This window comes from Scomber japonicus, chromosome 9 (assembly GCF_027409825.1).
Source record: "Scomber japonicus isolate fScoJap1 chromosome 9, fScoJap1.pri, whole genome shotgun sequence".
Taxonomy (NCBI): Eukaryota; Metazoa; Chordata; class Actinopteri; order Scombriformes; family Scombridae; genus Scomber; species Scomber japonicus.
In genome coordinates, this window is record NC_070586.1 from 35,465,252 (window position 1) to 35,492,792 (window position 27,541).

The 27,541-nt window shown below is 41.4% G+C and overlaps 1 protein-coding gene across 3 annotated transcripts; it reads right to left on the reverse strand.

Moving 5' to 3' along the window:
- Positions 1–2,997: 2,997 nt before the first annotated feature.
- On the reverse strand, positions 2,998–27,364 carry LOC128365158 (folylpolyglutamate synthase, mitochondrial-like). 3 transcript variants are annotated; one of them, XM_053325812.1, is made up of 15 exons: positions 27,288–27,364; positions 26,477–26,605; positions 24,445–24,498; positions 24,292–24,356; positions 15,656–15,770; positions 13,894–13,971; positions 13,164–13,225; positions 12,935–13,037; positions 7,993–8,070; positions 7,567–7,723; positions 6,163–6,243; positions 5,814–5,961; positions 4,602–4,677; positions 4,413–4,476; positions 2,998–4,068 (listed from the first exon to the last, which is right to left on the reverse strand). In XM_053325812.1, exons 1-15 carry the CDS (start codon positions 27,300–27,302, stop codon positions 3,722–3,724), a joined length of 1,572 nt encoding a protein of 523 aa, XP_053181787.1. In that variant the 5' UTR covers positions 27,303–27,364; the 3' UTR covers positions 2,998–3,721. The 3 variants fall into 3 exon arrangements, with proteins under 3 accessions (XP_053181787.1, XP_053181788.1, XP_053181786.1); XM_053325813.1 differs by lacking the exon at positions 27,288–27,364 and adding an exon at positions 26,723–27,149 and having other exon boundaries at positions 26,477–26,582; XM_053325811.1 differs by lacking the exon at positions 27,288–27,364 and adding an exon at positions 26,723–27,149.
- Positions 27,365–27,541: the final 177 nt, after the last annotated feature.

The following is a 27,541-nucleotide window of genomic DNA, read 5'->3' on the forward strand; positions in this document are numbered from 1 at the left end:
AGGTTAAATGAAAGCAGTAGCCTGTCAGTGGAAGCAGTGATAAAAAAGACTTCAATAACTCACAGCACCGTACACGTCACCTCCTCCACGCAGGGGGGAATTAGTGTGGATAGTGGGAGTACCAGTAAGAGGATTCTGGGCTGTTCAAGCATCTTAAAGAACAGCGGCACTAGATACATGACCAAATCCCTGAGGTTTCACATTCAGGGGAGAAATGTTGTTGCCTGACAGTGGCTCGCCAAAACAAATCTCTGTTGTGACTTCACTAATTGCTCCGGCTGTCTATAATACCTGATTAGCACAATAAAGTGATTTACACGCCAATTGGGGGCCTTTCTCACTAACCGTGGCTTTACTGTACCTGTCTGTTTGAGGGTCTTTGTTCTACCCAGGCTCGTATTAAGATGTCAACTGTGCTCGACTGGAATCTGAATCATACAGTACAATATACTTTCCAATAAAGCAGGCAGATGTTTCGCTAAGTCTCAAATCTCAACATAAGAACATCTGCGGTTCAGACAAAACAGCTGACCTCTTCTCTAATGATATTTTCTCTGTATGGTATAAAGAGATTGTCAGGCTTCAATCTGTTGTCCTGTCCTCTGGCCTCCTGTCTGGGGTAATCTTGATGAGGGGGCTAATAAGCCAGAAAGACAGCGGCTCCCAGCAGAAGCAGCAGCCCTCCCAGCGGGGCCCCCACGACCCCTCCAAAAACATCCCCCGTTAACCCCTTCGTCGCTCCCCCAAATCTGGCCTGAAGGATGCCTGCTCAAATGCACAAGTAATGAAAAGGGATATGAGCGAAGCTTTGAGGGATCAAAGTGAACTTCCTCCTGTAATATTTGGAAGGTAAATATAATAGTAAGACATTGCATTCCAGTTCACTTTTAAGATTGTGTCTGTCTGTCAGCTTAGCTCTGACATGACTACAGGGAATTCACAGCAGGGGGATGAAGACAGACCAGACAGACATGTTTTTGTCTTCTGCTGCGGAAAGGTTGCTGTATTATAGAGCAGTTGTTATATGCAGTGCCTCTTATAGGCAAATGCTGTGTTAAATCACAATATAGTATAAAAGGGAAATGGCATACATTAACAAATTAAGAGTTTGTAAAGAGGTGATTCACTAGTTTTACACATGATGCTCAGTTGATTAGAGAATAGTTGTGTTTTATGCTCTGTGTATGTGATTTATCAAGTCTGAGAAAATGAAATAACCCTTATGATGTCATGAGTAGGTTGGTACTGTATATCCCAACAATAATAGGAAGTTTTGTACAGATGTTCATGCAGAGGATGGATACTACTAACTTTGGTTAACCTTTGACCTTTCTTCTAGCATGAATAACCCAGTAGGGCTCTGAGATCTACTGACTCAGGTCAGGTAGTTGAGCCCAGAGTTCAAACTAAACATGGTGAAGCAGCTTTTAGCTGTTATGCTGCACACAACTGGAACAAACTACCAGCAGAACTGAAATCAGCCCCAACTGTGAACATTTTTAAATCCATGTTAAAAACATTTCTCTTCTCCTGAGCTTATGATTGAGCTCTTTTAAAGCACTTCTTAAATTGCATGTTTTTATGTTTTTTATTTCCAATTCTTACTGTTAAATGTTTGTTTTATGTAAAGCACATTGAGTTGCCATTGTGTATGAAATGTGCTATATAAATAAAACTGCTTTGCCTTGCCTAGCATCACCACGAGGCTCATATTTGAGGTTTTGAGTGAAATGTCTCAACAGCTGTTGTTGGCTCACCTTGACCTTTCATGACCTCCTGAGTTTTGCATCATCATCACCATCATCAGGTCACATACTTTGGTTTACAACTTTATTTATATAGCGCCAAATTATAACAAAAATGATCTCAAGGCACTTTTCACATAGAGAAGGTCTAGATCGTGTTCTTTAATTTAATTTAAAGAGACCCAACATTCCCACATGAGCAGCACTTGGTGACAGTAGGGTCTAAGGATACACAAGTTGGTGCTTTTGTACAGATTGTAAAGCACCTTGACACAAATTTTCAATCTGTAATTTTCATCAGCTGCAGCAGTCATGTGTGTCTAGTGCTTATTTGCAATAATTAACATGCTAAAAGAAGGTGGTAAGAAGATAGTACCTACTTAACATCATCATCAGGTTAGAATGCTGATGTTAGTAAATGGTAATCCAGTTTGAATATCAGATGAAACAACAAGAGTGAGCAGCAAAGGTTCTGGCTCTTTGTTTAGAGCAGGATTAACCTGCAGGGGCCCCAAGAGCCGAGGGCGCCTAATGACCTCCAGGTTCCTCCCTCTCTCCTCGTTAATTTAACTCAACTTTATTTATGTTTCACTTAACGTACAACTCAGCTGCTCTGTTTCACGGCACACAGAGAGATCCTAAGCACCCAATAAATCAAAATCAATTAGGATCAATATCAAAAACTGTTTATTTTCCTTTCAGCTGACGAACTTCATGTACTGTGACTTTCCAGTAAAATTGAATTGTTTAATAAATGTCATTTGTTATGTATTGAATGTCATCAGAACTTGTTCAGTGTGTACATTGTAGCTCAATTGACAAGGAAGAATCTGCTGGAAATGTTTGCAAAGACATTGCAAATATTAAAAATCATACATTAAAAGCTTTTTATTGAAAATGGTCAAACTGAAATGAAAAAGAACTCTGGACAAAAAGCATAGCCATCACTGTAGGATAGTGGAGAACTACACCTTTGAGAATTTGGTTCATACCATTTTAAATGGTTAGTCCCCTCCTCCACTATGTGACTTTGTCTATACTCTCTAAGTAAATTCTATTACATCCTCCAGAATATCCTCTGTAGAGATTGTCATACCATTTCATCACACTACATTTGGACAGTCAGCATTCTCTGTGAACACCACGACTTAGTGGAACGATCTACATGATTACATGAGGAGCTGCCATTCAATCCCCACATTTATTAGCAAAATCTAATCTTTTCAGCTCTGTAACCACTGACCACTTATATATGATGTGTCTTTGTGTGTAGCTTGGTATTTTGTGTTTGCTTTGTACTGTTTGTTATTGTGCTGTTTTATATTTTCATATTGACCTATTGAAGGGAGTACAGATGGAAATGAGCTATAAGTACAGTACATCAAATGGTAATATTTATGTTTAACACTGTACATGGTCCCAATAAGCAAATTACCTCTTCTACATAGCATTCACTATTAAACCTACTGTTGAAAACCATAAACACACACTTCGTATTCTTGGAATTTCTTGTTGTTATTATTATTACAGGCCACTATACAGCCAATACTGATCTTACAATTATGAGACTTTACTTGATATTCTACCATATAAAACCAAATAAATGTAAATGATGTCTATGAATATATGTATATCTATATAGTAGAGCATTATATTGTTGTGTAGCAGTTACAAAAGGAGTAGTGCTTTACTTATGGTGACTGTTACACATAAGTATCTCCTGAGAGATATTGTAGAAATATCATAATAAAGTAACAATAGCACAATAAGACTATAAAATAACAATAAAAGAAACAATAAGATTATATGAAGTTCCCAGAAATATTGTATTGATACTGACATTAAATAACATAAATGTTAAATTTGTCATCAGTAGTTACCATAAACATAAAACCCTACAAGACTCACTGTGAGTATAAAGTCCTCTGATTGGTATTAAAATAGTAATAAAACCGCAATCAGTCATTTCTGATCCACTATGAGTCGAGTGAAGGTTCCAGATGTTTCAACACTCCTCCCACCAGGTGCAAGCTGCCCGTCACCAGAACAGAAATGTGACTTGCCTCCCTCAGCTTGTCAGTGGACTCAGGAGGAGGGATCCGGCATGAACTCTTTGATCCAGCAGGGACTGACACCAACTCTGTTCCCTGACTGATCCACTGGAGGGCGCTCACGATGCAGGGGAACACCAGGCTGTGATTCCTGCAGTTGGTCAGCAGGTGGCGATGTATTATTTCTGTGGTGTTCAGGCTCTGCCAGCTGCTCTGGTTTGCTCTGCAGCGTGCCAACATGTGCTGCACATTCACACTGGCACTGCGTTGAGCTGCCGAGTCCAGCAGCACACAAAGAACAAGAAATGTGAACGTTATTCCTCTTACTGAAGCTGCAGAACATTTAAAAATGACATCCTCACATACAGTCCACAAAATTGTTAATAAGTCAGATTTTACTCAGTGAAATTACATAAAACTCCTAAATGAACCTAAGATCCTGTTTTTCTAACTGTTATCATTCCTCCTCTTCATACTGACCATTAGAAGATCCCTTCATAATGCACTTACAATGGAAAAAGTCTACAAAAGTCTGTATAAGGAGGAATGATTACAGAGAGGAAAACTTATGTACTCTTCATATGAGCTAGACTTGAAAACGTGTTGCTCATCTCACCTGTATTGTCTGTAGGTGTTTCAGTGATGTTGGGGCAGAACAGAGCGTAGTCAAACTGGCAGGGCTGCAAGTCAGACGTATTCAGTCACGTATATATTCTGCTTTAAGGATGTACATCAACACAATAACATGAAACTATAGTGTTTTTGCTTATTTTTACAAAACCACTGTTGTGACTGTTCTACTCACCACCAGCAGTCTGAGTAAAGAAGCAGAGTCCCTTTCTCCTGTTGTGTTAAATAGCAGGATTTTAAGACCAGGGCCCCTGTAAGACACAAGCAGAGTTCTCACTTAAATACATGAATGCCCTAAAATATGTCTGTCTGACATTCAAATCTATTACAATATAAATGCCAGTACTAAACCAGTTGACGGTTATGCTGTTACTGTATCTACTGACTCTGGTTACAATAGCATAGGAAAACCCTAAATAAATGAGTGGTGAAATTGCACAACCAATGCAGCTGCTTCCATACACGATAAAGTGAAAAGTAAATGAAAGTAAAGGGATCAGCAGAGTTATTACAATACATCCTCAGGGAGAAATGACTGTCTGCACTGAATTTTATGGAAATATATGCTCAGACATTCACTAAATCTCTCATTGGGATTCAGCCTTGGGGCACCATGACTATTTGTACAACGTATCACAGAAATTCATCCAACAGATAGGCAGACAGTGCCATCTCTAGCAACCTGATGCTAGTGTGTGCAAAAAATGCATTATTCCAAGAACTGTGGGAACAGTTTTTATGGATATAGTGATAGATGTAATAAACACCTTTGGGAGATTTTGGAGCAACATGTTCACCATCATTCAAAAAGAGTATGGACATATTTTTATAAGAATCTCCACAATAGCATTCCACACACTGACACTGTTCTAGACACTAGGTAACAGTTTCCCATCAGTAGTCCCATTTCCATTAAGGAAGTTCTGGGTAAAATTTAGGAGGTGACTTTAAAGAAACGTCCTCTTACTCTGTCCTCCCAGCCATTGTGTCTCCATTGCAGAGTAGGACCTTGATAAGCCCCACTGGACTCTGGAGCTGATGTAATCATTCTGCAACAGTTTTGATCATCGTGTAATCGTTGTGCAATTTTGCAACAGTTTTGACCGTGACGGCACAGAGGCAACACGAGTATACCCAATCAGGAGTACATACGCTGATGGAGAGACTCATTTTGCACCTGTAAAAGTTCTGGGAGATAGTCCTTCAGGGGCGGTTCCTGCTATGGAGACACGCACCAACGGTCACAACCCTGTAATATTACCCTGAAGTTCCTGCAGTGGAAACGGCCCTATAGTGTCCTTTCATAAAAGTGAAGACACCAGGGAAAACAGCACCTTATGTTTGTGGGCCTTTACTAAATGTACAACGGTTATTCATGCTCTCGCACCGAGTCTGGTCTCTCTGCAGCATCTCCTGGATGAACCAGCGGACACAGGCCTGTATGCTGGCTGTGGTATGAGCTCCATCCAGGTAATATGTGACAGAGCCATGCCTCAGCATCTGGTTTCGTCCTAACCACTCTGTCTCCTTCAGACCTGGAGGTATTCGGGAGGGAGAAGATAACTGTCAATAAAGTCAAATAAGACTTCAGTCAGGTTTGAATCACTGTTAATGGTTAAGTGGAGATAAAAATAAAAAAAAGTTGCACATGGAGAGATTTGGACTAAACCAATATTCCTGATGATTATTTAGGAAAGCTAATTGACTCATGATGAACATATTTTTCTTAAACTTGCCTTGCAGCATAGCTGTGCTGGGCTGAAAAGTGACGGCCTGGGAGTCTGGTTTGCCGGCAGCTTCAGCTAAACTCTGGTCATCTGTAAGAAGTTTTAATCACAGTCCACATTATTTTTTATAATATACTGTACAGGCAATATCTGACACGCCTCAGTCTCTTAGTTAAGCCACCTTTTGTTTCTCCTAGAGGTTCTTGTCTTATGTTTCCTGTTTTATTTTGTTACTCACCTCGTCTTGTTCCGTGTCATTCACTTCCTAACCTCATGTGTTTCCCACCTGTGTGATTACCTGCCTTACCCTAATGTGTTGCATCTGTGTCTCATCCTTCTCCCCTCCCTGTACAGTGTATAGCCTTTTTGTTTTCTCCCCTCTGTGCCACTTCATCTTGTTCACTTGTGTGTAGTGTTTTTTGACCTGTTTCTGTCTTAGACCCTGCCTTTTTGTACTTCTGCCTTCGCTGCTTAATCTGCTGTGTACCGACTTTTGGCATCTGTTTCTGTTTTACCACTATGTTCGAGTCTGAATTTGAGTCCCTGCCCCAAAAAAGTATAAGTGAAAGAGAAGTACATATTATGTATGTATGTATTTACTCAAAAGACAATAGTAGCAATCACTTATGTCTTTGTGGTCCTTTATTTTAAATGTATGTGTGTTTGACCAAAAAAGCATTTAACAACAGTATTTCTTTTACACATTTTATCACACATCTAAACTAATTTAGACTGGTCTCTTTATTGAACTTTCAATTGAAGTTTAGCATTCAGTTTGACATTTAATTTAGTCCTTCAGTTTCAAGTCTTCCTAACAAACTTCTAACCAACAATGAGTGCCAATCAACTTATTACCAGCAGGTGAACCCAGTGGCCACCTGTAGTCAGAGGTGTCCTTAGACCAGCATCTGTGAAAACCTCAGAAGGACCCTTTCCAACAATACAATTATATTCAGTTTTGTCAGTATATAGTTGTGTTTTTGGTTGATGGACTTGGATTAAATGTTTGGAGGCCCAGTGGAAACTAAATAAAAGGAATGAAGGAACATTGGTTACACAAGATTTGTCAGCCAAATTGATTATTCTTTGACTGAAAGCTAAAAGTTGTGTTTTTTCGACATATGAACATCAGCTTCAGTTTACTCTATCAGGCATTATATCCCTATAATCATAGCTCCACTTTCCTCTTATGATATGAAACATTCAACATGTTCTTTCTACATAGTATATTGTCAGAAAGCCAATAAATGACAAAGCCCTGATGAAGAGAGAATCTCACTGAATCTAATATTCAACTTATGTATCGTTTTTTGGTTGACATCCTTTCATTATACAATTTGAATTACTTCTTGTTCTCTTTACTTTACATTTGATGCTTATTAATATTAACTGATTATTGAACTGTAAACTTACTTCCTTTCTGTACAGCCTCATGGCGTTGCAGCCAGCTGTAGCTGAGCTGCAGGGCGAGTGATGCGTTTAAGCGCTGGTGCTTCCCCGCCAGTCCCAGACTCACAGGACCGATCGCAGCCTCATACTGATCCAGCTCAGGACAGACCCACAGAGGACACTAAGAGAAAACCAAGATTTGTGAGTCACAGTCTTTTATTACACAGATAATTCAAAACCGATGCTCCAGATGAAGACCCCATCATGGTTATGAGATAATGGAGAGGTTTTTAATAATCCAAAGACCAAGCCGCCTGCATTGAGCATACCATATTGGAATGTTTTATATATTAAAATATTAAAGTAGGGCTTCATGAGAAGTTTGTACATCTGTGTTCAATGCTACCAATCAGCTTTTCACATTTAGAGCTAGACACTTATCATCCTCACCCCAATCTGTTGAGCTCTGTCCTGCAGGACTCCCAGAGGGCCGGCTTGTTGTCTGACAGTGAACGCTGGAACACCTGGCTGAGGAGGAGAGAGCATTCATCCAGCATTTCTAAACATTAAAGTGTTGTAAAGTTAGTTGGGATACTGTAGCATGGTGTCATTCTCCACAACCCCTCATAGTTTGTGACCTTTCTACAAACTAGCAGCCGTGTGCAGAACTCAGTGATCAAGGGTCTTGAACTTGGGTGGGAAATGATTGTATGAATATGTATAAATGCTTTTGTGAACATATTAAGGGTTACAATGCCTAGTGACAGTCATAGCAATCATGTTTTATGCATCTAAACATAAAAAACAGAACTCACTATGCCTGTTTGGGTATACTTGTACATAGATTATACATGCAATAGATTAAACACAAATAATACATACATTCGTTTGTTATGTACATATGGATCTATTGAATGACTAATGTAAAAAGGGTCGGCGTTATAAGCAAATGCTTCAGCCTACAGTCAGAAACTGATTTATTTATTTATTTATTTATTTATTTATCTATTTTCACTTTTATTATTTTTCCTTTTTGGCTTGTCACTATTTCTAATGGAGATATAGAACAAGTAACAAGGATATATGATTATTTACCTCATTTATATATATGTATTTGAGTTTAATGAACAAATTCTAACTAAACTAGAGGTTGGTGTGAAACAAACAGCTTAAGAATCATTTGCCCCTCTGTAGCAGCTCATAGGTCTATATCAAGTGTGTGTGTCATGCTCTGAGCATTACAAGTGTGACAATACTATACTGAGAGTTATCTCTTTCCTCATTGAAGTCAAGTGCGAGTTACACTAATAGCCACTGGGTGTCACTCTAGTTACAGACAGGTGGAGGAAGTCTATGGGCTCTTAAGTAAGAAAAACATCAATATCATAATGTATGACACTCCCAGAGTTAAAGTCCTACATTCAGATTTTTACCTAATAACAGAAGTATGTACAACAAATATAAAGAGTGAAAACACTTTTCATGCAGATTGGTTCTTTTAGAGTGTTAATGAGAAGACTAATTATTAACTGTAGAGTGTTATTTCATTAAATGCAATATTAAAGTATAATTAATTTGTACTAAGACATTAAGAGATGAGCAACCTTTAAATGTTGCTTGTTGTAGCTAATGTTTTTTAATTATACCATGTTGTAACATGTTGTTGACTCACAAGTACAAAGTAGCATGAACTGGAACACTCAAGGCAAGTTCTAATCATCTCAGAGTTCTTAATTACTTTTCAGAGCTGATTTCAAGTTTCATCTTGTTCAATGAAACACAAACACAGCAATAATTAATTTCTTTCTAAAGGTACTTGTTGTTTGTGTAAAGTCCTCTTGAAGTCCAAAATTAGTTGGGTTTTTTCTATTGTTATTTCACTTGGATATTTAAGCTTCCTGCGTGTGGAGAGTAAAGCCAATCGTAGTCCAGTATGGAGATTACATGAATGTGATAAGGAAACTTGAAGTCTCCAGTACACACACACTAAGAATGGACTTTACAGTGAAGTGGGAGATTTTTGTTTCTTTCCTCTCCCATTAATCATCTCACCACCCCTCACATTTATACATCACTCATAATACTGCAGTACTTTTACTGTAATACTGCATAGCACATCACTCATAATACTGCAGTACTTTTACTGTGATACTGCATACCACATCACTCATAATACTGCAGTACTTTTACTGTAATACTGCATACTACATCACTCATAATACTGCACTACTTTTACTGTAATACTGCATACCACATCACTCATAATACTGCAGTACTTTTACTGTAATACTGCATACCACATCACTATAATACTGCAGTACTTTTACTGTAATACTGCATACCACATCACTCATAATACTGCAGTACTTTTACTGTAATACTGCATACTACATCACTCATAACACTGCAGTACTTTTACTGTAATACTGCATACTACATCACTCATAATACTGCAGTACTTTTACTGTGATACTGCATACTACATCACTCATAATACTGCAGTACTTTTACTGTAATACTGCATACTACATCACTATAATACTGCACTACTTTTACTGTAATACTGCATACCACATCACTCATAATACTGCAGTACTTTTACTGTAATACTGCATACCACATCACTATAATACTGCAGTACTTTTACTGTAATACTGCATACCACATCACTCATAATACTGCAGTACTTTTACTGTAATACTGCATACTACATCACTCATAATATTGCGCTACTTTTACTGTAATACTGCATACTACATCACTCATAATACTGCAGTACTTTTACTGTAATACTGCATACCACATCACTCATAATACTGCAGTACTTTTACTGTGATACTGCATAGTACATCACTCATAATACTGCAGTACTTTTACTGTAATACTGCATACTACATCACTCCACTTCATCAAGCAAGGATTTTTCATGCAGATGAGAAGATTTCTGTGAACAGTGATAGAAACAGATAATATGTTTGTATATTAAGGTGTGAGAAGTCATTTTTAATGTTGTTATTGCTCCTAATTAACCAAGTGTGTTGAAACTACAATGCTTATAAAAAGTGTGCTCCCCCTTGGACGTTTTCCCCTTTTATTGCTTTTATAAACTGAATCATGGTCAATAAAACTTGGCTTTAAAAAAAAACAATTGAAAGTGAAAACAGATTTCTACAACGTAATGTCAATTAATTAAAAATATATAATGTAAAATAGGTGATTGCATAAATATTCACCCTTTTAAAAGTGACTGACCTAATTCGATAAAGGTCTAGCCGATTCTTGCTAGTATTATCACATATAGTGAACTAGAGATGACCTGAGTGCAGTAAATGTGTCTCAAGTGATTATAGTATAAAAACACCTGAAGGGTTTGGTTTAGAACCTGTGTTTACCATGTGTAAAGTGCCTTGAGATAACTCTGTTGTGATTTGGCGCTATACAAATAAAGATTGATTGATTGACCTGTGTCTGTTATTTCATGAAATGTAATATTTAAGTATAATAAATTTGTAGTAAGACATTAAGAATTAAACCACTTTTAAATGTTGTGCTTGTTGTAGCTAATGTTTTTTAATTATACCATGTTGTAACATGTTGTGGACTCACAAGTACAAAGCAGCATGAACTGGAACACTCAAGGCAAGTTCTAATCATCTCAGAGTTCTTAATTACTTTTCAGAGCTGATTTCAAGGTTCATCTTGTTCAATGAAACACAAACACATCTTTCTAAAGATATTTGTTGTTTGGGTAAAGTCCCCTTGTTATTTCACTTGGATGTTTGAGCTTCCTGCGTGTGGAGAGTCAATTCAATCATAGTCCAGTATGGAGCTTACACAAATGTGACATGGAAACTTGAAGCCTCCAGTACACACACTAAGAAGTAGGAGACATCATATGTCCAGCAGTTAAACTTTTGAAATGAAGATTATTTTCATATTTATAGATAGAATTATTCCAAGAGTCTTTTTATAAACAGTATCATGTCTTGAGAGGATGAGAAGCTTAATGCCATCTAAATCAGGTTCAGGCCGCGGGCTGCAGAGAGGAAAATGAAAACCTTGAGGTGATAACACCATCAGCCTCTCATCAGTCTTCTCCAGGAGTGTGAGGATCTATAGCAGCATTGTCTTTGGAAGAACAGCACCCTCTTTTGTTCTATTATGCATTGTACAGGATTTTCGTCAGCAGTTGTCTCATAATCATATTAATGTTTCACACACAGTGGTGGAAAGTAAGAAAGTACATTTACTCAAATGCTGTTTCCTTGAGTAGAATGGAGGTACTTGTTCTTTACTGTAGTATTTCCATGTGATGCTACTTTCTACATCTCAGAGGAAAATATTGTACTTTCTACTCCACTACGTTTATTTAACAGCTTTAATTACTTCTCAGATGAAGATTTGACACAATGGATAATATAACAAGTTTTTAAAATACAACACATTGTTAAAGATGAAACCAAAAAGCTGTGTGTAGTCAGCTCACATTTCAGATGTCTATGGGTTGTTAACAGTTGCACCAAATAGTGATTTTTCCCTCCAAACTTGTCATATAGTTTCATTTCAGTAAATGTTCAAATGATCCAATAGTTCAGCAAAAATCAAAGATTAGAGCAAAAGTCCAAAAACTGAAAACACATTTGTGTATCAGAACTTTGTTTTTTCTTCTTTCCTCTCCCATTAATCATCTCAGCAGCCCTCACATTTATCTGCAGACCCTTTGGAGGGGCCACCCCTAGGTTGGGAACCACTGGATTAAACTAGCTAACTGTATATAAAGTAGTGTAAACTAGCTAACTGTATAAAAAGTAGTGCAAACTAGCTAACTGTATATAAAGTAGTGTAAACTAGCTAACTGTATATAAAGTAGTGTAAACTAGCTAATTGTATATAAAGTAGTGCAAACTAGCTAACTGTATATAAAGTAGTGTGAACTAGCTAACTGTATATAAAGTACTGTAAACTAGCTAATTGTATATAAAGTAGTGTGAACTAGCTAACTGTATATAAAGTAGTGTGAACTAGCTAACTGTATATAAAGTAGTATACATGTAAACTAGCTTACTGTATATAAAGTAGTGTAAACTATCTAACTGTATATAAAGTAGTAATTGTAATACTGCATACCACATCACTCATAATACTGCAGTACTTTTACTGTAATACTGCATACTACATCACTCATAATACTGCAGTACTTTTACTGTAATACTGCATACTACATCACTCAACTTCATCAAGCAAGGATTTTTCATGTAGATGAGAAGATTTCTGTGAACAGTGTAGAAACAGATAATATGTTTGTATATTAAGGTGTGAGAAGTCATTTTTAATGTTGTTATTGCTCCTACTTAACCAAACTTGATGAAAATAGCTCCACTTTGTAACCCACCTTGAATATTCCCGCCTTCTGCCAGGCTATCTTCTCCACAGTGTCTCCAAGCAGACTGCAGTGATCAAACCCGAGAGATGTGACCCCACATGCCCATGGCTTCCTGTGGTGGTAACATGATGTTATTCTAGCACAGGAAGGGTAGAAAGCTTGTTTTGTTTTGTCTTGTTTTTTTTTTGGAGTCAGACAGATAGTTAAGCTTTTTTTTTATTCAGTCAGCCTGTATTACCTGATTATGTTTGTGCAGTCATACTCCCCTCCTATCCCCACTTCAATCACTGCCAAATCCACCTGTGTTCACAAAAGTGCTGCTGAAAACAGTTTCATTTGATTGGATTTGAAAATCTTTAATATCCCTGAAGGGCAATTTGGTTTGCAACAAAAGTAACAACATGAACATCTCACATGCCAACAACACAATAAATCTTACATAACAGTATAAATAATACAAATAAATAAATCTGTACAGTCATCACAGTTTAACCAGTGTAATGTTCCCAACAAGCTCACCTGCAGCTTGTTTAAAAACCTAATTGAAGATGGAACAAATGATTTAAGATACCTGTTTGATTTGGGCTCTACAGGGGAAAGTATAGCTTCTCTTAGACGGGAGAAGCTGAAACTCTATATGAAAGGATGGAGTGGGTTCGCCAAAAATGGAGTGGCTTTAGCTTGATACAGATTAAGATCATTCAGGTTAATGCCAATTGTTTTTTTTTGCAGAGGTTTACCACATCATTCTTCAGCTTGTTCAAACCAACAGTTACCAAACTGCTTAGCTGAGTGTGTGTGTTTGTGTTGTGTGTGTGTGTGTGTGTGTGTGTGTGTGTGTGTGTGTGTGTGTGTGTGTGTGTGTGTGTGTGTGTGTGTGTGTGTGTGTGTGTGTGTGTGTGTGTGTGTGTGTTGGGTGTGAGTGGTATGAATAGTATGCTTTGACAGTGTGTTTGTGTGTGGCTCACCTGCTCTTGTTGGAAAACATGGAATGCCAGCAGAGTCAGGAGCTGGAAATAGAAGGGCATGCTGCCTCCATGGATGTCCTGTCAATTCACACAAGTCAAATTACAAAGATTTATATTTGCATTGAAATTCAAATTTTAAATTAGGATAAAAGATATTAACTATTTCCAACTTTAAAATGTCCTTGTTTAATGATTGGCACGAAATCTAAATTATCAGCAGGTACTATTAGACCATGATTTAAAACATCCTATATATGGCTGATACCAGTTTCCCCATATTGCAGGGCACATATTGCATAGTAAATGGTTACATCTTTATCAATAACCTGAAATTGCTCGCCTAACTATGATTTTTAAATAAAGTGAATTAAACATATTTAGTGGCATTGTAAACTATATCATATTATTTGCTTCATCTAACTTTATTAAGTTGTAAAGTTGGTCTCAATAGATGATACATGTTGGCAAATCTCAAAATTGTACTTACACCAACAACAGCCCTCTGTCATTGGCTAAGTAGGCATAGGTTTACATGCATAGTTGTGTATATTGATAATATACACTCACTTGCACCTTAACCCCAAATTGCTCCTGATGGCTGTGCCAATGGTGAATGAGAGTGTGTGAGTGTTAGCTTCTCCATGGTAGCCCCCTGTCATCAGTGTATGGATGTGTGGGAATGTGACAGAGTGGTCAAAAAAGACTAGAAAAGTGCTTTTTAAGTACAGTCTATTAACAAAAGATATTTAGTTTTTATGATTTTTATTGTTTGGAATTCTAGAGTATGTAGAAGTTTTTCTACATATGTAAGATACATGATCTGAGCAAAACATAAGGTGTTTTTCTTCAGAAGATTGAGTTGGGTTCAACATTTTAAATAACTAGTGCATGAAACTTGAAATGTTGAGTTTTCATAATCTTTTCATTTTTACAGTGTGTATAGTTGTTGTAAATAAAGAAGCAATAAGTCTGTGATTTTATTGGCTTTATCATGAGTGAGATCTGGGGAGGTTCCACTGATATATATATTGATAACTGTTTTCCTTTTATTGGTATTGGAGATTGAAACCGTTTAGAGTGGAAACTAAGTGAGAAAAATGGCACCCCTTAAACTAGTACTCTACCTACAACTCTTCCAACCCAAATAATAATTAATTTCCTCTAGGATGACCCATACAAGCATTTTCAGCTCTGCCACATATTCGTAGGATGTGTTCACACAACTAAGACCACTTGATTCATTTCAGGGAAAGATCACAGAAGAAGAAGAAAAAGAAAGCCACAAGAGTTGTATGTCTGAAAGATGTAAAAAAAAAACAGACTATTTACAGTGTTAGATCAAATGACTGATGATGTTGTTTTTAGCCAGGGTAGAGGCTTTATCCATAGCAAAGTCTGTCACCCCACTGTGGTCCAGACTGTCTCAACAACCATTAAATGAATTGCCATGTTGTACATATATTCTTGGTCCCCAGAAGATGAATCCTAAAGACTCCGGTGATCCTCTGACCTCTCCTATGAGATTGACATTCGTGGTTCACTGTAAAATATCTTGATGAGCTAGCAGCATCATCAGGTCAAACATTTCAGTTTTTTTGACATGGAGTTTTTTGGAGTTTGGGGTTTAATCTGTATTAGGGACTAAACCCATATGTCCAAATAAAGTCTAGGTTTATACTCACACTGACTTTATTTCTTCATGTGTTTTGGTCGGCATTAAGATCAATTCATCCTGCATCTATCTTTTATTGAAGTGATGTACCTTTGTGTCCTCTAACCGCTCGTACACCTCCCAAAAGTACTTGGTGAAAAGCTTCTTGCTGATCGGCCATCCATTGATGCGTATTCTCTCTCTGACATGAACCAAGTGTGGAGAGCTGAGGGAAGAGAGACTGGGATTATTTTACTTCAGCTAAAAATCGTTGTACATTTTGGGTTAGTGTTTCCTTTTTTCACCTGTTTTCTGTTTCTTCTGCCACACACACACACACACACACACACACACACACACACACACACACCCTTTACGGTGATGTGTGTGGCTGACCGCACTGGCACCGACTTGCTGATTAAGGCTGGCAGTTAAAAGGGCGGGATATTCAGCTGACAGTGCCAGCTTCGAGATGTCTGGTGTTGCAAAACTAGTTTCAAGTGACTGTTGTTCTTGTTACTGTAAGTGGCATTTATTATTCCCATCCATGGAAAGGTGAAGTTCTTACATTTTTCTCATTGTGTTCTCACATTGTGTTCTCAACCATTATGGGTTGTTACTCATTTAATCATTCTAATTGGGCTGTTGACATTACTGTGACCTATAATCAAATGTTACATAAGTAATAAAGGACATAATGTGTTCATCTCTCTGGGCATTGCCTATGTTTTTATTCTGGGACATAACACATCAAGAAAAGTAGCAGAAACGTTTTTTTAAATGTGATGCTTATAGGAGATGTCAGTTCTATAGGTGAACAGTGGAGTTCACTGTTCACCTATAGAACTGACATCTCCTGTGCCTGATGGAGTCAGTTTAATTACTAATTGTTTTTCATTCGCAAATCATTCACTTTATGGTGATTAAGTCTGTTTTGCTTTATAATAATACAGTTACAATTACTGATCCAAGGATGGTTGAATTAAGAGCACCTGGAATAGGTTGTAGATACATTTCATCTCTCATTCAGGGGGCTTCTTCAGTTCTAAATGAATCTCCCATTGTAGCCAGTAGAACGGATGGTTACGGATGTAACCGTGGTTCTATGAATAAAGGTCAACACGCCACCGTATGGGTCACTCTCTCCGAGGGTGAGCTGTTTTAGGAGACAATGTAGCAAATTAACACCTCCGCCCAGCGGGCGCAATCAGAGCCTATTAATACAGCTGTGTGATCACCTGCTCACTCTCTTTTTCTCGACTGAGGCCGAACTAGCCTTCTGAATGACAGAGCAAGCTGGCGTGTTGACCTTTATTCATAGAACCACGGTTACATCTGTAACCATCTGTTCTATTTCATATCCGGTCAACACGCCACCGTATGGGTCAACAGTATAGCAAATAAGGTCAGGCAGGAGGTGTAGTGAGGCAAAAACACTCAGGACAACCAGTTCACAGATCAGAACCCATTTTTATTGAGAATGAATAATCTCCAGGTTTGTGGTTCCAGGTTCGTGGCACAATAGCCAAAGGCCGACGAAGGCCACCTGCTGTGAATGAAACACTTTGCATTGAAAAGGAAAAAGGTCCCCATAACAGAACATCCTTAATAAATGAACACAACCACCGGGTGAATATCAACCCTGAAGCCATGGTCCAGCATGGCAGGGATCATAAATCTCACAGGCCTGCTTGCAGAACAGCAGAGGCTATGGATGAAGCAACATTTAGCCTGTAGAACCTTGCAAAGGTCCCAGAAGAGGCCCAACCAGCCGCTGCACAAATGTCCTCCAAGGGAGCCCCCTTGAAGAGTGCCCAAGAGGTAGCCATCCCTCTGGTGGAGTGGGCCACCACCCCCCTAGGTGGAGGGACCCCAGCACTATCATAGGCCAGAACTACGGCCTGGACAACCCAGCGGGCCAAACGCTGCTTGGATAGAGCTTGGCCCACCTTAGCACCCCCATAACAGACAAAGAGCTGATCAGTCTGTCTAACGGGGCTTGTACGGGCGATGTACACCCTCAGGGCCCGGACTGGACAGACCAAGTGTAACCGGGCCTCCTCCATAGATGCCTGGGGAGGAGGATGGAAGGGCTCCAGAACCAAGGGCCTTAAAACAAAAGACCGAGGGAGCACTTTAGGTAAGAAGGCAGGATTTGGCAGGAGAGAGACGGCAGAGCCCTCTTCTCCCAACCTTAAACAAGACGGATGCACAGACAGGGCATGTAGTTCAGAGACCCGCTTTGCTGAGGCCAGGGCAAGAAGGAAAACCGTCTTGAGGGAAAGAAGCTCCAGCCCCAAACTGGTCAAAGGCTCAAAAGGAGGCTCCGACAGAGCCTGCAACACCACCTGCAAATCCCATGATGGGACCATGTGGGACCGTGGTGGCCGGATACGCCTAGCCCCCCTCAAAAACTGGCTAATAAGGGGCTGCGAGCCTATTGTCCTACCCTCAACAGGGATGTGACGGTCAGATACAGCCGCCACATAGCCCCGTAAGGTGGACTCTGTCAATCCTTTCTCCAACAGGGACTGCAAAAATAAGAGGACTGCCCGTGTCCCACAAGAGACTGGGTCCCAGCCCTTCTCTGCACACCACTGGCAAAACCGTTTCCATCTGCCAGCATAAAGCACCCTGGTAGAGGGAGCTCTGGCTGCCTGCAGGGTAGCCATAACCGCAGGACTCAAACTGCTGAGCGGCTCCCATCTAGAGGCCAGACATGCAGCCTGTAAATCCCCGGATTCTGGTGCCAGAGCTGTCCTTGAGCCTGTGACAGCATGTCCGGTCTGACTGGGAGGCACCATGGGGTTCCCGCCAGCAGCCTCTGCAAAGTTGCCATCCATGGTTGATGTGGCCAATCTGGGGCCACAAGCAGAACCCTGGCCTCCATTATCCCCACCCTGGCCAGAACGGCTGGTACGAGGGGAAAGGGAGGAAATGCATACAGCAGGCTCTGGGGCCACTGGCCCGCAAGAGCGTCCACCCCCAATGTTCCCGGTGGACCTGCTATGGAGTACCATAGTGGGCAATGGGTGGTCTCCCGTGAGGCAAAGAGGTCCACCTGGGCCTCTCCGAAGCGAGACCAAATGGCTACCACAATCTGCGGGTGAAGCCGCCATTCCCCCGGCCTGGGGCCGCCCCTGGACAGGAGGTCTGCTGCCACATTCACTGCCCCTGGCAAGTAGATGGCCTTCAGGGACACACCCTGCGCATGAGCCCAGAGGAGGAGCTTGTGTGCCAAGTCGTGCAAGGACCCCGACCGCAGTCCGCCCTGCCGGTTGATGTAAGCGACCACAGTTGAATTGTCGGTCCGAACCAACACATGCTTCCCCCGAATTGCAGGAAGGAAACACACCAAGGCTCGATACACTGCCTCCAGTTCGAGCAGGTTGATGTGAGCCCCTCTCCAAAAGGGACCCCACAGGCCCCGGACCGGGTGGGTCTCCCATAGGGCCCCCCAGCCTGCTTCTGAGGCGTCGGTAGTGATGGTCACCCTTGAGCACACCGGCCCCAGCGGAACTCCCTCCCTGAGGCCTAGGGCTGTGGTCCACCATGCAAGTGCTGGAAGGCAAATTGCAGACACCAGGATAGCCCTCAGGCCATCCTCGTGGGGGCACACTTTGTGACTGGCAAGCCAACGCTGCAGCGGCCGCATGTGAAGCAACCCCAGGGGCACTACCTGGGACGCCGCCGCCATGAGGCCCAACAGCCTCCGGCCACACTTCACTAAGATGTGCTTGCCCACAGTCAACTGTGACGAGCTGTCCATCAGCACCGCTGTCCTCTTCAAGGAGAGGACAGCTCTCATTAAGGTCGAATCCAGAACCAAACCCAGATACTCCACCCTCCTGGATGGAACAAGGCAACTCTTCTCCCTGTTCAAGGCCAGCCCCAGGTTCTTGAGGTGGTTCAACACCGCCAAGGTGTCGAGCTGGGCCTGACGCTCTGACGGGGAGCACACCAGCCAATCGTCCAGGTAATTCAAAATATGAATACCCTGCCTCCATGCACTTTGTGAAGGTGCGCGGAGACAAGGACAGGCCAAACGGGAGGACGGCGTACTCATATGCGGTGCCTTGAAAGAAGAAACGGAGGTACTTCCTGTGACCTCTGTGAATGGGAATGTGGAAGTACGCATCGCGCAGATCCACTGTAGTGAACCAGTCTCCCTGCCTTATAGCTGACAGAAGGCGCGACAGACGGAGCATACGGAAGGGCAGGCGTTTCAGGAAGCCATTGAACCCCTTCAGGTTCAAGATAGGACGGAGGCCACCGTCCTTTTTCGGAACCAAGAAGTAGGTTGAATAAAACCCTTGTGCAGCTCGCCACTGGGGACAGGTGTTATTGCCCCCTTCTTCAGAAGGGCCGAAACCTCTGTCACAACGGACTGACAATCTGCCCTGTTGCTGAGGAGGGTAGGAACAATGCCGGGAAACGGCGGTGGTCTGGTTCTGAACTGGAGTCTGTATCCTGACTCCAGTGTATTTAGTACCCAAGGGCACCGAGTACACTGGCGCCAGTGAGCAAGGTGCTGAGGAGTGAAGCGTGAAGCCGGAGGCTGACAACCGTCAGGGCCAGGCGAGCCGGGCCGCCCCGGACTGGGAACCCCTGGGCGGCAGGCTGCTGCGCCCTGGAGGCCGTAGAGCTGCCTTGAAAGGACCCACGACCCCAACGCAAGCGTGAGGCCGGCACATCCCTCACAGAGCGCGTCAGCTCCCTTGCCCTACGAGACTGCTCCAAGGTTGCCTCACAGGGTGGACCAAAGACCTCTCCTGGCACCACTGGAGCTGCCAGCACAGCAATGCAATCCTGGTCGGACAGATTGGATTGTGACAGCCAGACTTGGCGGCGTGCCTGGACCATGGAGGCCATTGATTGGCCAAGGGCTTGGGCATGCGCACTCGTGCCCCGCAGCAACATGTCCGCCACACGGAGCATCTCCGTCATCTCATCACTCGGGGCTGCTGAAGCCAAATCCTGCAGCAGACCCTCCAAATAAAGCAGCAACAAAGAATTGATGCACGCCAGCCTGGCCGCTAACGCTGAGGCATGATAAGCTCTGCGGAGCTGGTTATCAGTGGCCCTGCAGCGCCTGTTAGGGTGATTTGCATCCCTGCCAGCCCTTGCCACAGCTCCTGCCAACATAGGAAAGGTGGCCCCAACTCGGGGGGCCGTGGCCACCCCATGTGTTTCAGCCCCTGCAATGTTAGCCAGCTGGGTTCTCGGAAGGGCTGCAGAACTAGGAGCCCCCCAAGAGGACTGCAGCTCAGACATAAAATCAGGAAGGACAGGGAGCCCGACTGACCTGCGTCGCCGTGAGCCCCTGTCAAACACTGAAGCAGCTGGAGGCGGAGCTTGGCAGACCAGCTGTGCACGTGCTGCCGCCCTTGTAATCACAGCCCTATCAGAAGGGTCCATTGGCTCAGGCTCTGAAGCCTGTGAAGAGCCATCCCCAAAATCTAAGAGGGACTGGACATCCTCCTCGAACTGGGGGTCGTGCAGACCCTCCAAACTGTCAGAGGCTGCGATAGAAAGCACATCTGGATCTTTATCCCAGACATCAGGAGGTGGCCTGCCCATGCTAGGCCGCCCTGCAGGACGCTGAGCATGAACAAGCCCCTGCAGGGTATTCTGCATAGCCTCCACCTGCAGCTGCAGCTGTTCAATCTCCGCCTCCGAACGCTTCCTCTTCCGCGTGCGCCGCTGACCGGCGAGCGGCCGATCACGCGCCTCTGTGTCTGGCTCATTCTCCGCCCGCAGACCAGCCTGGCCCAGGGCAATGGCTGGAGAAGGAAAAACCTCGCAGTCGCCGTCCTGTGACATGGTCTGGCAAGCCAAGACTGCCACTCGGACGTAGCGGAAAGACACAGGCGACAGGTGTGGATAAAAGCCTCAGGTAGCGTACAACCTCCCGGCCGCAGCGGCTCCTCTCAGCTCCAAAAGCAATCAGTACTCAGTCAGCAATCAGTCAGTACAGGCAGTACTCACCTGGCCGAAGACCACAACAGTAACCCAGCCACGTGAGGTAGCGTTTTCCCTCATGGGAAAAGAGGCTCCCCGCAGCGCCACACTATTCCAGACAAAAACTCCAAAGATCCGCACACTCTGCCTTACTGCGAGCAACAAGCTGTTCCTGCAGGAAGAAAGCAGATAAGTACGTATATTGATAAGCCACATAAAATGTCTCAGTCTGAACAAATACTCACGCACTCCAGGAGGAGAAAAAGAGAGTGAGCAGGTGATCGCACAGCTGTATTAATAGGCTCTGATTGCGCCCGCTGGGCGGAGGTGTTAATTTGCTACATTGTCTCCTAAAACAGCTCACCCTCGGAGAGAGTGACCCATACGGTGGCGTGTTGACCGGATATGAAATAGAACTGAACTGAAGAGCAGCGATCAAAATTAAAACCCAGCAATGGAAGACTTCAAAGAACACATGAAGTCAATGAAAAGTAACATCAAGTTATCGTTATCAGGACGCTAAGCTCATAATGTCCCAACAAGAGTATGGGAGCACACAAACAAGAATGCACATAAAAACTTCCAGGAAGAACACCAACATTGCTGGTGGTGAAGAAAAGAAGAATAAACAACAACATAATAATAATTCCATACGGGTCTGCACGTGTTTTTCAAAGCCAGCAAGAGACTAAGACAGAAACTGGTCCACCCAAAATACCACATACACAAACACAAGAATGATGCAATCTGAGGAATGCACAGACTTGTAATCAGGGAAACTACACAAACGCATGGTTCAACACAGGAGGGCCAACTCCTCAGGTCAAGACTCATCAGTCCACTGACACCTGAAAGATTAGGAACACTCTTTCGAGGACAAGAAAGTTTTGGATAGGGAGGACAGATGGTTTGAAAAAAGGAGTGAAGGAGGATATCTACATCAAAGTAGAAACACCATCTCTCAACAGAGGATGAGGTCTACACCACCACTTATCCCCCATCTACAATGCTGGGTCTCTGTTGAGTCAAACAACTCTAACTCTGGTTGCTACAACAGCAGGAGCACTAAGGGTGTTTCACACCAACAGCATTTAGTGCGCTTTAATTGAACCGTAGTTCCTTTGACCCCTTGTTTCGGTTCGTTCGTTCAGAATGCAACAATCACACTCAGGTCCGCACCAAATTAACCGGTCCGAGACCTCAAAAAATAGGTGGTCTCTATTGGCACCATCTGCTGAACTCTGGTGCAGTTCCAGTGGTGAGAAAGCAACCTGAAACAAACAGGTAAAAACAATCTAGTTGTAATGAATTATGGGTATGGGGGCACTGAATTGTGGATAAAATTATACATTTCATTTCATACATTTTATATTTCTCCCTGAAGTGACAATGCAATGCGTTTTCAGCAACTCCAACATCATTAGATTATTTTCCAGTCACAGCTGCACCTCGTTTTCAAACTGTAATATTTGCAAAAAAATTAGCAGAGGTGGCACGGAACGAAGTATGTACTTGTACTTTGTTACTCTAGTAAGTAGATTTTCCAGTTATCTGTACTTTACTTGAGTATTTAAATTTCTGACCACTGTTTAGTTTTCTTCTGGTTTAGAGCAAGAAGGTCTTCAAGTATCTTCAACCAAGTCCAGTTGCCCTTGATTATAACCGTCCTTGGAAAACCATGACCTGGTTGACTGAGAATATTCACAGACATATGCCCAAACTATTCCATGTGCCAATCAAGAGCACACATGATTCGACCAATCCATTGTCTGAAGACTGAGATCAGTTGATTAAATGAGTCAAGGTGTGCTCCTGCTTGGCTGGAATGAAAATCTCAGCCACATGGTCCTTTATGGGATCATTTGGACATTGCTGGTGTAGGTAATAGAGTAAAATGATCAGAGTCAATCTGTCCGTTTTGTTGAAGAAGGGGGAAAAAAGGAAATTCATGAGATTAATGATTGCTTGTGTCCATGTAAAGGTCCTGTGTAATGCAGCAATCATGTTATTAGTTACAACTGTGCTTTTCCTTCCAGGACATGTTGGAATGCCTTCATTTCATTGTAATTCATTATAAATAACTACAAAGGTTAAATAATCTTATTTTACTATTGATATTGACTACATGTCTTTTGCATAGTTTTGTACAAATTTCCCCAAAATTCCATCCATAACATTTGACAGCAACAGCTCATTTATATATTTTAAAATTTTAGTAAATTCATTCTTATATTATTTCATTGTGAATTGTATATTTTTGACTGTTTTTTGTCAATAAACCTGAATGTGAATCTGATTCTGACAGGTACAGTATCATTTTTCCACAGCCAGTTCCTGTCACATGCTAGGTCTCTGAAGAAGTTGAAAGACTATGGACATTACTGTTCCTACCCAAAACAAACTAGAGATAAACTCTATTATCTCTCAGACAGGTCAAGTTTGTAACAGCAGGGTTGGTTAACCATTAATTGGCTGGAGAGCAAAAGTCCAGACTCCAAACTGAAGAACGGCACTCAAACATGTCTACACTTGAATTCCAGTTGCTATTAAAAAGATCATACAACACTCCTCAATGGAGACTTAGTGGATTAATGTATTTTTCATGTTGTATGGTAGAGTTATTATATTTCTCTCTAATATTGACATAAATGCTTCTCAGGTATCTGTGAGTCTATACATAAACAGTATAATTTATGGCATCTCTGCTCCTATAATATTCCAATAACATATTTTAAAGAATTTCTTGGGACAATTTTTGTAAAAATCCTCATCATTTCTTGGAATACCTGTAAAATCCAGTCCGAAAGCCATAATTCCTCAGTATCCTCTCAATGAAAGCACATGTTGACCCCTGGAAAACCAAAAAACATTTTCACATGCAATAGTGATGTTTGAATGTTGAATTTCCAGTATCCAATCCATTATTTGGCACTTCATACCTTTCCTTTAGTCCCAGTAACATGGACAATGTTGAGCTTGTCCAGTTCACCCACCTAAAGATATTTGCATAACAGTCAGGAGAGTTATAGGAGCAGATACAGCAGTGAACATGTTTACATTGAGAAAATGAAAGCAGCAGGAGAAGATACTATAAAGCAGTGCTGCAAAGTAACTTTTACCATTTTTTAAAAGGTATTTCAACTTTACTTGAGGATTTCCATTTCATTCTACATTATACTTCAATTCCATCACATTTCAGATTGAAATATTGTATCTATTACATTTGCCTAACATTTATCATTACTTCACAAATCAAGATCTTACTAACAAGACATGTGCTTACTTTATAAAATATGATAGATTGTAGACTGAATACAGTCCTGCATTCATAATAATAATAATAATAACTAAATATTATATTGTTTATAATAACATGGCACCTTGGAGGGCCATAATGAGCATTTTTAAATGAGTCCATTTTAAATGTCAAGACTTTCACTTGTATTCAAGTACTTTTACAATGTGATATTGAAACATTTACTTAAAGGTGCAGTGCAGAACCTTTTTTCTCCCACCATTGCAGTAAGAGTAATTGCAAAAACACTGGCAACATGTGCTTTGTGCTGACTGGCTGGTCTCACACAGCCAGCCGCTCCACAAAGCTCCAAAAACGTTGGAGCAAACGTTGGCATTACTTGGATAAACTTACCACAATCTAAATTATCATTACTTTCTGAAAATATATAAAAAATGACATGACACATTCATAGTCTCACAGCAAAAATTACAACAGCTTAATCTCTACTTACTACTTAGCTTTGGCAGCCTTCCACACTACTGACCATGATAGGCTTAATCAACATTGTATGAAGTTGTCTGGTAAAAGCTTGAATATAACAGACATTCATATATGAAAATCCTGCATTGCAGCTTTAAGTAAGTTCAGGATCTGATTACTCTTTCCAACACTGCTATGAGGCAGTTCAAATTATCCTTCACTTCAATAAGTATCAATCACTGTTTGTGTCCTGTATGAGCAGACTATTTCCTGCCAGTGATGGAACAGTTTTGGTTATATCACATGAAAGATGAGTAGAGTTCATTTGGCACTAGATGACGTCACAAATTCCAGTGCACCAATCAAAGCTGAGCAGTATTTGAAACTAAGGGCCTTGTTTCAAACAAGTGCAACGACAAGCAAAAGGTTGGAGATCTCAGGCACATGGGGGGACAGCTTGGGCATCTACATGCGCACCTTCTAAAACCACACCACACAGTCACACCACACTTCATAAATAATAACCCAGCCAGCTGGCATGTCTAGTGCGCCTCACAAGGGTTAAATGCAGACTATGTGGGCACTGAGTGGGCATGGACTTGAACTGCGCAAATTTTGCGGGTCAGTATGAGCCCCATAATGGATGTAAGTTGGCTTAGCAGTAATTGGCATAAACAGGGCAAATTGTAGGGGCCCCATATTGTTTCAAAAACATGGGTCCCACATGTGAAGCCCATGTGGGCTGGCTAAATGGGCCCCATCTAAGGTCCATTCTGATCCCACTTAGACCCCATATGGGAAAACATATGGGTCTTACCCAGTTGGGCCCCACCTGAAACCCAGTCAGAACCCATTTTAAACCATATGGGCAAACACAGGTGGGGTCACCATGGAAACTGTAGACAAATCCACTTGAGATGCATATTTGTAGCCCAAATTTGATGGGAACTAATAGCATTTCTTCCAAACTTGAATTGATGCTAATTTAGTCACAAATATGTTATTGTAAATATTTAAAAATAGGTTTCAGGGGCTTTAATGAAAACAGAAGATTATCTTTTTTATTAACATTATAATATGAATCCTTCTCTGATTTTCAAAGTATGCCAGTGAGTGGAACTCTAGACTTAAGATACACATTGAGGTTTGTCTCATCTAACAAGACTCTTAGAAACCACACCACCAATAATAGCAAACTCAACTAGTACACAATCAAACCCGCACTTGCATGATAATGAAATGTTTGCACTTACAGTGATGCCGGTCCGATGGAGGAATCCCTGCATGGCCTGGAACTGCACAGCAGGATTGTCTTGGCGTGCTTTCAGTCTCTCCAAAACTCCAGCATTATTCTGCAGGCTGTTCAGGACACATAGAGCTCCCTGAGAACACACATAAACACACATACAAACACTTTAAGGGACTAAAATAAGCAACAAAAGTAAGCATGAATACACCTTACAAATGCTCAAGTAGATCAGATGTCTAATAATACTCACTTGAAATGTTGCACGCCTGTTCATGACAGTAGTTTGACCCAGTAACATGGTGCTAAAGCCTTATCAGTGAATTAACAGCTACATGAAAACTACACTAATGTGAATTCACGTGCAGGTGAATCCAGTAGAATGGAAATTAGCCAGTTATAACCTATGTTGGTGGTACTGTGAAGGGCTGAACACGCTCAGATAGCAAACTGGTGTGATCAGGTTCCTGCCTTTTTTTCCAGCTCAGAGCAATTGTTTGCATAAGATTTCTGCCTCATAAAAGCGAATCACCAGAGCTGTCAAAACACTTATCTCAGCAAGTTATTCATCCCTGATTTTCACTAAAGGAGCTGAAAGCATATTCAAAATGAATGAGAGGAGTGTTATCTTGAAACAAAGTACAATGAAGCAGTTTATGGCAACAAGTGCATTAAAATTCCCTGTACAAGCACCTTTATAAACTGGCAGAATATTAGCAGATCGGCTAGTTGATCATTAATAAAACAAACACAGCAGCAGCAATAAGTTAATAAAATAGATTTCTTGACATGTAAGGTAAAGTATTCAAGCACCCTACCTCATAATCCATCATAAACCAGTCTCTGCTGGTCCTAGGTCTGCTTTTACAAGCTGCCTAGGCACATGTTGAGTTTTCAAGTGCATCTGTCTACTGATTGGTTTACTTAAGAGGTATAGATTTTTGGAGACAATGATCACCAACATGAACCGAGCTGCATGTCATGCGCACAGAGCAGCTCGATTTAACTTCAAATATTTCAAAGCCAATAAATGATTTCACACAATATAAAGGCAGCATTTGATTTTTATTTG

Excerpts from the sequence above, each read along its gene's own strand:
- LOC128365158 (XM_053325811.1), bottom strand. The coding sequence starts at position 26,770 with ATGTTACTGGGTCAAACTACTGTCATGAACAGGCGTGCAACATTTCAA. Across the intron at positions 24,357-24,444 it reads TTACTGGGACTAAAGGAAAG|GGGTCAACATGTGCTTTCAT; the intron begins GTATGAAGTGCC and ends TTGGTTTTCCAG. Across the intron at positions 4,678-5,813 it reads CTGCAGAGAGACCAGACTCG|GGGCCCTGGTCTTAAAATCC; the intron begins GTGCGAGAGCAT and ends TGTGTCTTACAG.